The sequence below is a fragment of the Mytilus californianus genome, unplaced genomic scaffold (genome assembly GCF_021869535.1).
Source record: "Mytilus californianus isolate M0D057914Y unplaced genomic scaffold, xbMytCali1.0.p SCAF_1, whole genome shotgun sequence".
Lineage (NCBI taxonomy): Eukaryota > Metazoa > Mollusca > Bivalvia > Mytilida > Mytilidae > Mytilus > Mytilus californianus.
The window spans coordinates 45,443,235-45,456,096 of NW_026262581.1; the positions used below are offsets into that span (position 1 = coordinate 45,443,235).

The 12,862-nt window shown below is 32.5% G+C and overlaps 2 protein-coding genes across 5 annotated transcripts in view; one reads left to right on the forward strand and one right to left on the reverse strand.

Moving 5' to 3' along the window:
• The first annotated feature begins 1,778 nt into the window (after positions 1 to 1,778).
• LOC127721229 (uncharacterized) overlaps positions 1,779 to 12,862 on the forward strand; it is a 104,009-nt gene continuing 92,925 nt past the window's right edge. Inside the window, exon 1 of the mRNA XM_052227939.1 lies at positions 1,779 to 3,063. Coding sequence (XP_052083899.1) covers positions 1,872 to 3,063 — 1,192 coding nt within the window. The 5' untranslated portion in view covers positions 1,779 to 1,871. The remainder of the gene's footprint in view (positions 3,064 to 12,862) is intronic.
• Positions 6,867 to 10,258, reverse strand: LOC127702091 (uncharacterized). 4 transcript variants are annotated; one of them, XM_052206141.1, is made up of 2 exons: positions 10,069 to 10,258; positions 6,867 to 8,647 (listed from the first exon to the last, which is right to left on the reverse strand). In XM_052206141.1, exons 1-2 carry the CDS (start codon positions 10,101 to 10,103, stop codon positions 6,889 to 6,891), a joined length of 1,794 nt encoding a protein of 597 aa, XP_052062101.1. In that variant the 5' UTR covers positions 10,104 to 10,258; the 3' UTR covers positions 6,867 to 6,888. The 4 variants fall into 4 exon arrangements, with proteins under 4 accessions (XP_052062101.1, XP_052062071.1, XP_052062090.1 ...); XM_052206111.1 differs by having other exon boundaries at positions 6,867 to 8,795; XM_052206130.1 differs by lacking the exon at positions 10,069 to 10,258 and adding an exon at positions 10,016 to 10,034 and having other exon boundaries at positions 6,867 to 8,795.

The following is a 12,862-nucleotide window of genomic DNA, read 5'->3' on the forward strand; positions in this document are numbered from 1 at the left end:
TTAACAAGAGGCTAGCTCTCAAGAGCCTGAATCGATCACCTGTATTTCAGAGGAGAAGATTTTTAAATGTTAGCAAACTTGATGAACAAATTGTGTAAAATTGTCTTCAAAGGGCAATAACTCCTTAAGGGGTCAATTGACAATTATGGTCATATTAACTTTTTTGTAGATCTTACTTTGCTGAACATTATTGCTGCTTACAGTGAATATATATCTATAATAATATTCAAAATAATAACAAAAAACTGCAAAATTTTGTTAAAACTACCAATTCGGTGGCAGCAACCCAACAATGGGTTGTTTGATTCGTCTGGAATCTCCGGGGCCGATAGATCTTGACCAATTAAACAATTTTACCCCTGTCACGTTTGCTCTAATAGATTTAGTTTTTGAGATATAAGCCAAAAACTGCATTTGACCCTTATGTTCTATTTTTAGCCATGGTGGCCACGTTTGTCGATGGATACAAACTTCGGATACAATTCATAAACAACATATCCTAAGGAACATTTAGTTAAAGTTTGAAGGTAATTGGCCCAGTAGTTTCAGAGGAGAAGATTTTTAAATGTTAGCAAACTTGATGAACAAATTGTGTAAAATTGTCGTTAAAGGGCAATAACTCCTTAAGGGGTCAATTGACAATTATGGTCATATTAACTTTTTTGTAGATCTTACTTTGCTGAACATTATTGCTGCTTACAGTTTATATATATCTATAATAATATTCAAAATAATAACAAAAAACTGCAAAATTTTGTTAAAACTACCAATTCGGTGGCAGCAACCCAACAATGGGTTGTTCGATTCGTCTGAAAATTTCAGACCAATTGAACAATTTTACCCCCAATATCAGATTTGCTCTAAAAGCTTTAGTTTTTGAGATATAAGCCAAAAACTGCATTTGACCCTTATGTTCTATTTTTAGCCATGGCGGCCATGTTTGTCGATGGATCAAAACTTCGGATACAATTTATAAACTAAATACCCTAAAGAACATTTAGTTAAAGTTTGAAGGTATTTGGCCCAGTAGTTTCAGAGGAGAAGATTTTTGAAATAGTTTACGACGACAGACGACGACGACAGACGACAACAGACGACGGACGACGACGGACACCAAGTGATGGCATAAGCTCACATGGGGCCCTTCGGGACCCGGGGAGCTAATAATATCGTGATTTAACCTCCGTTAGTAATTAACACTAGAACATGAAGAAATGGACAGATATCGATCTAATTATACAACACTGACCCAGTTTAACATTTTAAAGTAAATCTTTTGTCGAACGGTCCACCTTTGTATTTGCAACTTAGGCCAAAGTTGTGCGTTTCTTTGTTTATGTCAAATTGCTGGTTGGTGTTTGATTTCCGGAAAAAAAATTAGAAAAAGATGAAAATCTATGGAAAATCTAGTAATTGAGAAATTATAAAGGGTGATTAGAACTGTAGACTTATGTATGTTCTTAATAATTTATTTGTTCAAGATAAAAATAATCTATATGGATCTGAAGGTTGATAGATTTTTTTTTCTGAATAAGAATGATTTTCATATTTAAAAAAAGGATATCAACCTGTATGTAATGTTTAGATTATTACGAATAGATTTTTATTTTTTGTGTTCTTTTTCTTACTGGCTGGCTGTTAGGTTTATACTAGTATGGAAAACCAGTATGAAAAAAATATATTGACCGGACGCAAAACAAATTACAAAAATAGACATGGCCTTATGTATCTTATTACAGTATATTAACTGATAATATTTATGACTGTTCTTCAGTGCATGTAAACAAGAAATGCGGGAGCGACATCACGGTTTTATTATTAACCTATGGAAATAAACCACACTGAGATTTTTAACTTTTGTAAAAGGGGAAATGGCTCAACAACTTGTTGATTGTCAATTTTGTGATACCAGTCGGAACAGAAGAGGAGGTGTACGATGGAAATGTTTAAACTGTGACCTTACTCTCTGTGAAAATTGCAAGACCGGAAAACATTCAAGAATCAAAGATTCAAATCAACATCGTATTCTCGATATACAAACACTCGGAACTATTCATACGATAGACTGGATCCGGGAGGTGGATCTACAAAAAATTGTATGCATAGAGCATGCAAATAGAAAATGTTATCACTTTTGCAAAGAGTGTAAAAAGGCAATTTGCCCTTCGTGTATTCTTGAACATTGTGGTCACAACCTGATTGAGCTTGAAATTATTTACAAAGATCAACAACAAAGATTGAAAAATATGCATAGAGAAATTGAGGAGGATTTGCAAACACTTCCTGGAATCATCGCAATGATAAGTAAGGAAGAGGAAGAAATATCCAGAAACTACGATGACGTCAGACAAAAAATAGAGCAGAGAGAAAGTGAAATAAAAGTGCAAGCAACACATGACGCAAAACGTCTTTTGAAAGATCTAGAGGATTTCCGAAAAAATGAAAATACAGTTTTATCTATGAAACAGCAAAAAGTACGCGAGTATGAACAAAGTCTTAAACATCAAAAGAACGAGATCCAGGAAACTTTCAAATCACACAAAGCAATGTCCATTCTAACAACTATTGGACAAATAGACAAAAAGATTGCACTTGAAAATAATGTACACGGACCAAAACAAAAATTCGTTTTCAAAACTCCATCTTCTCATTGCATCGACTTTGGATCTTTGATTAAACTACCAGAACTTTATATCAAACGTAAATATCAAATTGAAGATATTAATGTTTCTGGAATTAAAGGTAAACATGGAAATAACACTATTATGGTATTTAAGAAGAACAAGCTAGGTGTATATTTTCTAGGAAATGTCTCTTTCAGTGATTCCAAATGTATCATTTCAAATGAAAAAGAAATTTCGGATGATGTTTTTGACTTGACAATAACAAAAGATGGCATTATACTATTTTCAATGGATCAAAGCTCGGAGATAAAGTGTATTACAAAAAACAGTGAAATAGAAACCTTTTCATCCATTGAGTCAAAAAAAGTTCGAGGCATTCATGCCTGTGACAGTGGAAATATTTTTGTTGGATTCTCTGGTTTTCATGATGGCGAACAAGGTGGTCTCTTAGTTTTGAACGAAGAAAAAACACATATTAAGACATTTGAACTAGACAAAAACAATGAAAAAATATTTTCTTTCCCTGATAAAATTACAATCAACAAAAATGGTGATATTTGTGTTATAGATCATAGATTCTATGTAGGCAGGGTCGTTGCATTAAATGAAGACGGTCATGTGAAATGGACGTATAATGGGCATGATATGGAAAAATTTAACCCTTGTGACATAGTGACAGCATCTACTGGGTTAGTAATTATAACTACAGACTATCACTGTAATGTCGTTCATATTTTATCCGAAAATGGAGACTTCCTCACCAAGTTTGGAGGAGATGAAGTCAATATCTCAAAGGTCAGATGTCTAAACAATGGTAACGAAGAAAATTTGCAAATTGCATGCAATTTTTCAGACCATGTTAAAATATATGTAGGGAAAATTTTATGAGCCTATTTAAATGAAGTGTCAAGGGACCATTAACTGTATCTAAAATAACATTAAAATAAAATGTGTTGCTGCTTTGTTTATAAACTAGTAGATAATACATAGTTTGAGTACATACTAAATCTTGTTATAAAGTTAACCGGGTTTGTACTTACATATGCAACACTACGGGTGCCACATGTGATACAGGATCTGCTTACCCTTCCGGAGCAACTGAGATCAACCCGAGTTTTTGGTGGGGTTCGTGTTGCTCAGTTTTTGGTTTTCTATGTTGTGTTTTGTGTACCGTTGTTTGTCTGTTTGTCTTTTTCTTGTTTGGCTATGACGTTGTCAGTTTGTTTTCAACTTGTGAGTTTCAATGTCCCTTTGGTATCTTTCGCTTCCCTTTTTTAACGTTACATTTCAGTGTACCAAGTCTATTAAAACCTAAAGCCATGTATATTTTGACAAGTTTGAAAGTTTACCAACTCAATTAGTATTGGGATTTTAAACTCTCGTCTATGAAAATATATTTAGAATTGGAAAAGGAAAGATGGTGTCTGTGGTATTATTGTCACTGTATATGTAATGAATGTGAGGTGTACATGTACGAACAAACACTATCAAAACAAACATGACTTGGATGGAGAGTTGTCTCATTAGCACTCATACCACATCTTCCTATATCTATGACACAAACATCTTAAAATATTGTAAAATTACTTAATGGCCTCTAAAACTATGAAACATTGTAGAAATACAGATAAGAAAAAATCTCAATAATTAAAGCATACTAGTAAATAAAAAACAACATTCTGCAAAATTCACACACAACTGTAGTTTATGTATAACAAATGAAACATACAAAGGACAACAAGAATCAAAAAAATATACTGAGAAGTACATCAGAATACCAACACTCGACAAATAAAAAGGAACAACACATGGTCCAAATAACTAGTTTATATGAACACAACCCCCCTATTGCTTATCTAGACCACATTATATATAAAAAAGAAGATGTGGTATGATTGTCAATGAGACAACTCTCCACAAGAGACCAAATGACACAGAAATTAACAACTATAGGTCAACGTACGGCCTTCAACAATGAGCAAAGCCCATACCGCACAGTCGGCTATAAAAGGCCCCGAAATGACAATGTAAAACAATTCTTATACTATATTTTTGGAGAAAATAAACACTATCTCGTTCCCTATTGTTAATCTTTTGTTTTAGTATGGCAATGTTCCTTTAATCCATTCTTACAGGCAAAGTTGACCTTTGATGGAATTGGCTAGTATTTTAGGCCCTTTTGGGTCATTTACCTAAGCAACTGTTTTGGTTCTTATACATCCTTGGCTTTAAAAAATAATATTCGATTTTGAGCGTTCCTGATGAAGGTATATTCAGAAAAACGCTTCGGACGCATGCAATTTATGAATTATTGTTTTTATTTTTTACAATGTGTGTATTTAAACAAATTGACTTGTTATCAGACTTTTCTTTTCTTAATTTTACATGTAGCTTAAAAGCCATTTTTGAAAATCTATAAAATCCTTGTAATTTTTTCATAGTTTTTGAAAGAAAAAAGGTGCTAATGTTAGATGTATGAAAATATAAGTTATATCGCTTCTCTGCTCGTCTCTTAGTTACGCGCCCTTCCAAATTCCAACGAAATCGTGTGAATAATTAAATTAAATTATCGATGTTCTATCGAGTTCTAACTCAGATGGTGATGTAAATAAAATGACATATATCACCATTCCTAGATTATTTATTCAGGTAAATAAGTTTGGTTCCGTTTTGTGTCGCCTTGACGAAGTCAAAAAGCGAGACATAGGTATGCTGTTTCCGGCGTCGGCGGGTCGTCAACAATTTATTAGTTTGTGATTAGGTCTAGTTTATGGTGAACTACACGCGGTAGGTCAATGGTATTTGTTATGCAGTTGTATTAGTATTGGCACATCTCATTTCCATGGAAATTGTTTAGTCATGTACCTTCAGTCATAGTTCATCGACTTTGAATATTTGCATAACTTACATGTTAAAGTATTGCTATTTCAGTTTCAACATTTGCATTATCAAAATTAACAAGCATTCTGAGAGTATCGCATGGCAATACAAAGTCCCCTACCGGTTAAAAATTCATTGTACTTGTACAAAATGCTAACTTGATCTATAACTTGTCATGGTGTAAACTATATAACAAATATCAAGTCAATATCTTCAAATTATGACGAAAAAAAGTGTGGAAAACTGATTATTTAAGTGATTTTTTTAAGTCCAAGGACCATAATTCTGCATAAAATCACCAGACCGGAACAATCTTTGAACTTGATCTGTAACTTGTCATGATAATACAATACACCAAATATCAAATCAATATCTTCAAGCACGAAGAAAAAAAGTGTGGAAAACTGATTTGCCGGACTGACGGATGGACAGACCGACCGACCGACAGACAGGCAGACAGACAGACGGAGTGCAAACCTAAAGTCTCCTTCGACTTCGTCGGTAGGGGACTAAAAAAAGGCGACACATATCTCGGTGATAACAGTTTATTTAAAAACAGTCAATAGAACTGAAGGTAGGAGACTTGAACAATTTACCTAAATATTGTATATTAACGTTGTTTTTGTTTGTTTTGTCACAAGCTATAGTTTTGGTATTATGAAAATAAAGATTTGAGTTGAGTTGAGTATAAAACTTTGGTATAAGCAGCGAAAAATGAAACTCATTCAATAAGATTGATCGATTCATTGCTGACCTTTTAATCTCCAGCGTCAAATATCCCACGCGCATTCAGAGTGATAAAATGCTAATGAGATATAATAAATTAACATAGGCTGCTGGCTCACAATGTAAAAGTCTGAAGGCAGACACATCCACCTACTTAGACACAGTATGCTGAATTTTATCAGAACAGTTTTTGCTTTTTCTACTATTTTAAAAATGCCAATGTTTTCTGAAAAAAAATTTAACAAGAACACATCTTAAAGTCTTTAGTTTGAAGAAGCCTGGGATCGAACCCACTGCCTTCTGTATTCGAGGCAAACACGATGCGATTATAAAGGAACACAAAGCTAAGGATGCGTGTAATCTGTTATGTTCATCTTAACTTGTTTTCTGTGATGATTGTAAATGTATTTACTGGTGATTTAAGATTATTAAAAAAAAAAAAAAAAAAACATTGTATTTGTTGTTATCTGGATATATGTATATGCCTTTTTGTTCTTATTGGGCGTTATTTATGCTCTATAAATTTGAGTCTAAATCGTTGATATAACTATCTACCCTTATACCCACAAGAAAAACTTAAGAGACACAACTGTTGACTTTTTGTGACATTTATATATACAGGATGATGACGTCATATTAAAGGACAAGTCACATATATTTATTGATTTAATACTTTTTGAAAAATTAGAGTCAAGAAAATCTGAACAATGTTTTTATCGTTTACTTCATTTTCCCTAACTTTATCTATTAAATGGTTTACTACCATGTCAATAAAACTTTCTTTGCGAATTTGATTTGACAATATCAACTGTTCTAAAGCTGAATTTACTTGACTCTTATCTCGTCCTCTTGCCATTTCTTCGATGAAAAATGGAAGTGCATCTGTGAGCACGTCATGCAATGCCGCCCTTATCTTTTCCTTATTTTCACTCGAAAATCTCTTTAGGATGGCAATGATGATATCAATTTTTGAACTTTCGCTTGGATCATTATATGCTTTCCGGAATTCTGCTACTTTTTCTGCAGGAATTTTTTCATATTTTACTTCATCAAATGTCTGTCCAGCGAAAAACAAATTCAAAGCTTTGATCGGATTTTCCCGAATTTCCGTAACTTTGTTCGCAATTTCAATAGAAGTGTTTTCATTCATCCCCGCAAAAAGATTGCTTGGAATAAAGAAGTGTTGCAGTTCTCTACTTCGCAAACAATTGACCATGTAGTCTAGAACTTTTATCAACAATTTTAATACGTTGTCTTCTGTATCCACCAGTAACAACGAATTGATAGTTTCTGAGTTCCAATAAACTGCTGTTTTCCAATGAAACGTAGTTAATATTTCAGAATAATCTTGCAATAAACTCTTTTTGATAGCTTTGAGAATGAGAACAACCTTCTTTTGAACACCGGTCATTGCTCTCGCCAGCTTTATTTCACCGTTGTTGTATGCCAAACAAAAATCTTTCTTTCTCTCTCGTTTTGTCAAGGACGGTTTTGCAACAACAAAGAACTCGCTATTGTAAATATCATCCACTACATGTTCTGGTGGCCAGACGCGTTTACGTTGTTTCCACTCATCAAGAAATCTTGGCCTCCCAGCAAGCGGGAATGCTGGTATAAAATCTTTGCTTGATTTTGATTTATATTTTAGTATAACATCGCCTTTGTCGATCTCCTCTCCATTGATATTGTCATTAATATTGTTGGAGTTTGGCTTCATATACATAGATTGTTTGTTTTTTCGATAGAATTTCTCATTTGGACAAGTATCTGTTGTGTTTTGACAGCTAGTATTTTTAGCAGTTTCACAAGAAAGAGCACCAATAATAGAGCCAAACGTTTGTAAAAATATAGACCCTACTGAATCTGTTTTGATGTCAGCATCCGTAAAAGCTTTTATTAAATTAGCTCCTTTTTTTAGGTCAGACATCATATAATCTTTTCCTTCAAATATTTGCTCATCAATACTTTGTTTTAACTTCTCAGATATTAATTTCTTATTACTTTTAACGTGTTTCATATTTAAAGCTGGACAATCAACATCACTGTACGAAACTAACGTTTTTCCTGGCTTTATATTATGATCTAGTGCCACGTGCAAACTGTCGCGACCACGTGTTCTTCCAAAATTTGAGAGTAGTTTGTGAAAATCTCTTATATGCTTAAAAGCTTCAGGTCTTATTTCACTAAGTAAATTACTTGGTAGATAACGACCATCAATCAGTTGAACAGTCGGAAGTTGATCAACCAATTGAAGTCCATTTATGTGGACAAAACAAGGAAGATCTTCCCTGTACTCTAGAGCACTAACAGGAATAGATATTGCCGAAATTATGAGGTAGTCGAAATCCCCTTCATCTTGTCTGATTCTTAACCGTGTCTGCTCCTGAGTACTTCCAGCAACCATACATCTTTCGCCGCTAAAATAAGACAACAATCGCATTATGTAGCTGCAGTATTTATTTTGTCTGTCGTCATTAACAACGGGTTTATTCATCTCAATTAGTCGTGTGAGCATTTCCTGTAACGACAACTCCGGCTCTTCATTTCCAGTAAAAGAAGTAAGACCTACACAATGATAATGAAATCAGTATTAGAACTATGTGATTTTCAAAAAAAATAATGTTAACTATGAACGTTGCATGAAAAGAGAACACTCTCTTTTCTACGTCGGATTTTTGTACATGTATTTAAAAAAAAGTAGTTGATTTATCACAAAAACCGAATAGCGACTGACAGTAGAAAAAAAACCCCAAACATTATAAACTGTTGTGTTATTGCAGCATCGAAAATATTTATTTCAACCTTAATGCTTAAGAAATTAATTTAAGAGAGTTAAATTCAGTCAATGTATTAGGTTTTTTTCATGTCCCCCAAACACTGCAAACCATATATCCTTAATATCAAGTACACTAGGTATATATACAATAAGTACTAGACAAGTAGTATATATAATCAGGACTAGAGGAATCTTTTGGCACAATTGCTGTGAAACATTTAAATATTCCGAGTACAACTATTGTGTTAATTACCGACTTTGTTCTCTTAAATGGCTCTTTTATGATGCTTAGTATTATCACACCTACTCCTGCATTACACAACCAATACAATAAAGCTAGTCAAAATTGTTTTGATGTACAAAGCGTGAATACATTTTCTTTGTTATTTTATGTAAATATTTGAATAAAACTTCCTGATGTTTGAAAAAATATACGGAAGATACCAAGGGGACATTAAAACTCATAAGTCGAAGAGAAACTGACAACTCCATAGCAAAATCGAAAAACGACGAAAGAAAAAAACAATATTAAAAAAAAGTTATAATCACGGAGTGTTATCATGATCTCTAGAACAGAGAATGAATTAATTTCCTTTTTGTCCCATGAAGAAACCGCGAAACTAGAAGGTGGATTACTCACTCACTTTGATCAGTAATATCTGCGAACCTCTCTGCTAACCATAAAAATGACTCTTGGTGCGAATAAACTAGTTAATAAAGAGGAAAAGGGTGATAATAGATAAGGAAACAAAAGTGTTGTATTAGTATAAGAGGAACAGGAGAGAGAAAGTTACTTCTCTGGTAAATTATAAATATAGAATACTTGCTTACCGACTCAATATTACTGATGGGGTTGGAAATAGTGGTCAGGTGGGGATTCAGGCGTATCCTTTCAATACCCCCGCCTTCCCTCAGTCCTTTCCAACTTCGAGGACCTGACACTTGGGACTACTAACTCTTTATTGACTTTTTAATAAGCTTTACTAACACATATACACTTGTAACTTACCTGTTTAAATCTAAGTTTAAATATTCTGTGTATGCAATAATAGAATTACTTACAAAAAGAAATGAATACACAGCATATAATCCAACATGCTGCGTTTGAAGTCATTCCTTGGAACTTCGACGATTACACATTTATATGAATGGTGACAAAGATTATCATCATCTTCTCAAATACTACGCAGGTGAACACATGTATTTGTATTTCATGTAGTTTGTGTATCGGTCTCATTAAATATTCGTAGGAAATCCCATATTCTAAAAAAAGAAATACACATGTATAACAAAACAGTTATTTTTACCTTTATATGAAATATGGTTATCCGAATGTTTTGCAACATGGCTAAATGGTCTAAACTAACACGTTACATATTTTATTTTTATCAAAATATTCATAGTAACTGTAACTTTTCATACATATTTAAATATGGTAATTTCTTATAGAAGCTGTAACAGAAATGTGGTATGCACTCCTTCTTGTTGTGATTAACAAACATATGCACCTCTTGAAACTAAAAGAATAAAATATTCACATAATCCCGAATGGCTTACAGATGAAATTAAAGAAGCGCAGAAAAACAGAAATCTATATCATAAAAGGGGGGACTGGATACATTTAAGATTTTGGAGAAAAGTAAATGCAAGACACTAATAGAAAAATCAGAACTGAATTACTTTCAATAAATGATAGAAGAAAAGAAAAAAGAACCCAGAGAAATATAGAAAGTTTTTAAAAATCTAAATCCTAAACAACAAAAGCATTTCCCATCTGCTATGACATTTGAAATGAAGTAGTGTATAATATCTAAGAAAAAATAAATAAACTTAATACGTTTTTCTCACAAATTGGAAATACGTCAACTAATTTTAACAACATGGATAACAATTTTGAAAAACTTAACAATTATGTGCAATCAAAAGTCCCAAGCCATGTTAATTTAAAATCCTTTTTATCAAACTTGAGGAAACAAAATCTTTGCTTCATAGATTTGATATATCAAAAGCTAAAGGACTTGATAATATTGGGCCGTATTTTTTTAAGTTGTCATCAGAAATAATGGCTCCATGTATTACATATTTAATAAACCTCAGCATAATTGAAGGGTCTTTTCCTTCTTTAAAAAATTCAAAAAACATCAGAAAATGACCGACCAATTTCCATATTGTCCACGCTCTCTAAACTTTTTTGAGAAACATGTTGCTTTTCATTTATATTCATACTTACACGATTACTACACGATAATGGTAATCTAATTAGCTGTGTATTTTTAGATCTAAAGAAAGCTTTTTATATGGTGGATCATAATATGCTCTGTCAAAAATTGAGATGCTATAAGATCTCAAATTTTTCACTTTGATGGTTTGAATCTTTTCTTTCTTTAAGAACACAGAGGGTTTGTGTTGGACATATAATGTCCAACTCTGAGGCTGTAAAATTTGGAGTGCCTCAAGGGTCAATTTTGGGTTCTTTATTGTTTATTTTGTTTATAAATGATTTACCATTAGAAAATATTGACTGTAAAATTGACATGTATGCTGATGACACAACATTACACTGTGCTGGTAATAGTATTCATTCTATCGAAAATAATTTAAATAATGATCTCTGTTTAGTGAATATTTGGTGTAATAAGAACAACATGTTAATAAATCCAGCAAAAACCACAAGTATGATAATAGATACTACCCAGAGGAAAAATATATTGGACAAGCAAATAAATGTAAGTATAGATAATAAAATTATTCAAATGGTGAATACACAAAAGGTATTAGGAATAAAAATAGATCATCACCTTACTTGGAAAGAGCAAATTAATCAAATTTCTAAAACAATTAGCTCAAGGTTGTTTTTTTGTTGTTGCAAAAATCAAGAAATACTTAGACAATAAAAGTAAAATTTTATTTTATAATTCTTATATTCTACCAATATTGGACTACTGTTGCACAGTATGGGGTAATTGTAATGAAAAATGCCTCCAGAGATTAATAAAACGCCAAAAAAAGAGCAGCAAGAATACTTTTAGATGCCCCTTTCTTTACACAATCGAGAGAACTTTTTGACAGATTAAATTGGTTAAGTTTCCGAGACAGAATTTCATATCATTAACTAACTCTAGCATATAAAATCTTACACGACAAAACTCCTGGTTATCTGGAAAAGTTGTGTGTTCTGAACTCCAAAATTTATGAAGCAGGTGTCCTGCTGCAAGACAAAATGTCCTCCTTTTATCAAACATATATACTACTGGTTTCCTATGACAGTCGAGAATTCCATAAAATTTTCTAGAAGGCGTAAGTATTTTTTAAAGACAAGAACACGACAAGCAGAATTATTTTAAGAACGAAACGAAATAATTTCGTTTCTTATTTGAGTAAAAATGTGGAGAAAATACCATTTCAGATTTAAGGATGTTCGCTACTCTTGTTTTTGACTTTTTGTCAGATATTCGGAATCCTCTAGTTTTATCCATGTTAGTGCCAATAAAAATTTTGCCCGCTAACCCCGTTTTTTCTTTTCATAATTTTATTACATATAGTTTTAATAGCCATATTTGAAAATGCTATAAAATCCTTGTTATTTTTTCATATTCTTTTAAAGAAAAAGGGTGCCAATGTTAAATGTATGAAAAGTCTAGAGAGAATTATTTCCCGCCAAATTTTCAATGGCTTATATCTCGAAAACAAGCACACGGACCCTTAATTTGTTTCTGCTTTTTTAGTTCCTTTATTTATATACTATCAATTTATAACAGTCTTTTAAAAAGCTTGTTATTTTGAAACAGAGTAGCAAACATCCTTAAGATGAGAAATTATTTCATTTCGATTCATTCTGTTTCTTGTTTTAGTAATT

Excerpts from the sequence above, each read along its gene's own strand:
- LOC127702091 (XM_052206111.1), bottom strand. The coding sequence starts at position 10,120 with ATGACTTCAAACGCAGCATGTTGGATTATATGCTGTGTATTCATTTCT. Across the intron at positions 8,796-10,068 it reads CTGTGTATTCATTTCTTTTT|GTCTTACTTCTTTTACTGGA; the intron begins GTAAGTAATTCT and ends ATCATTGTGTAG.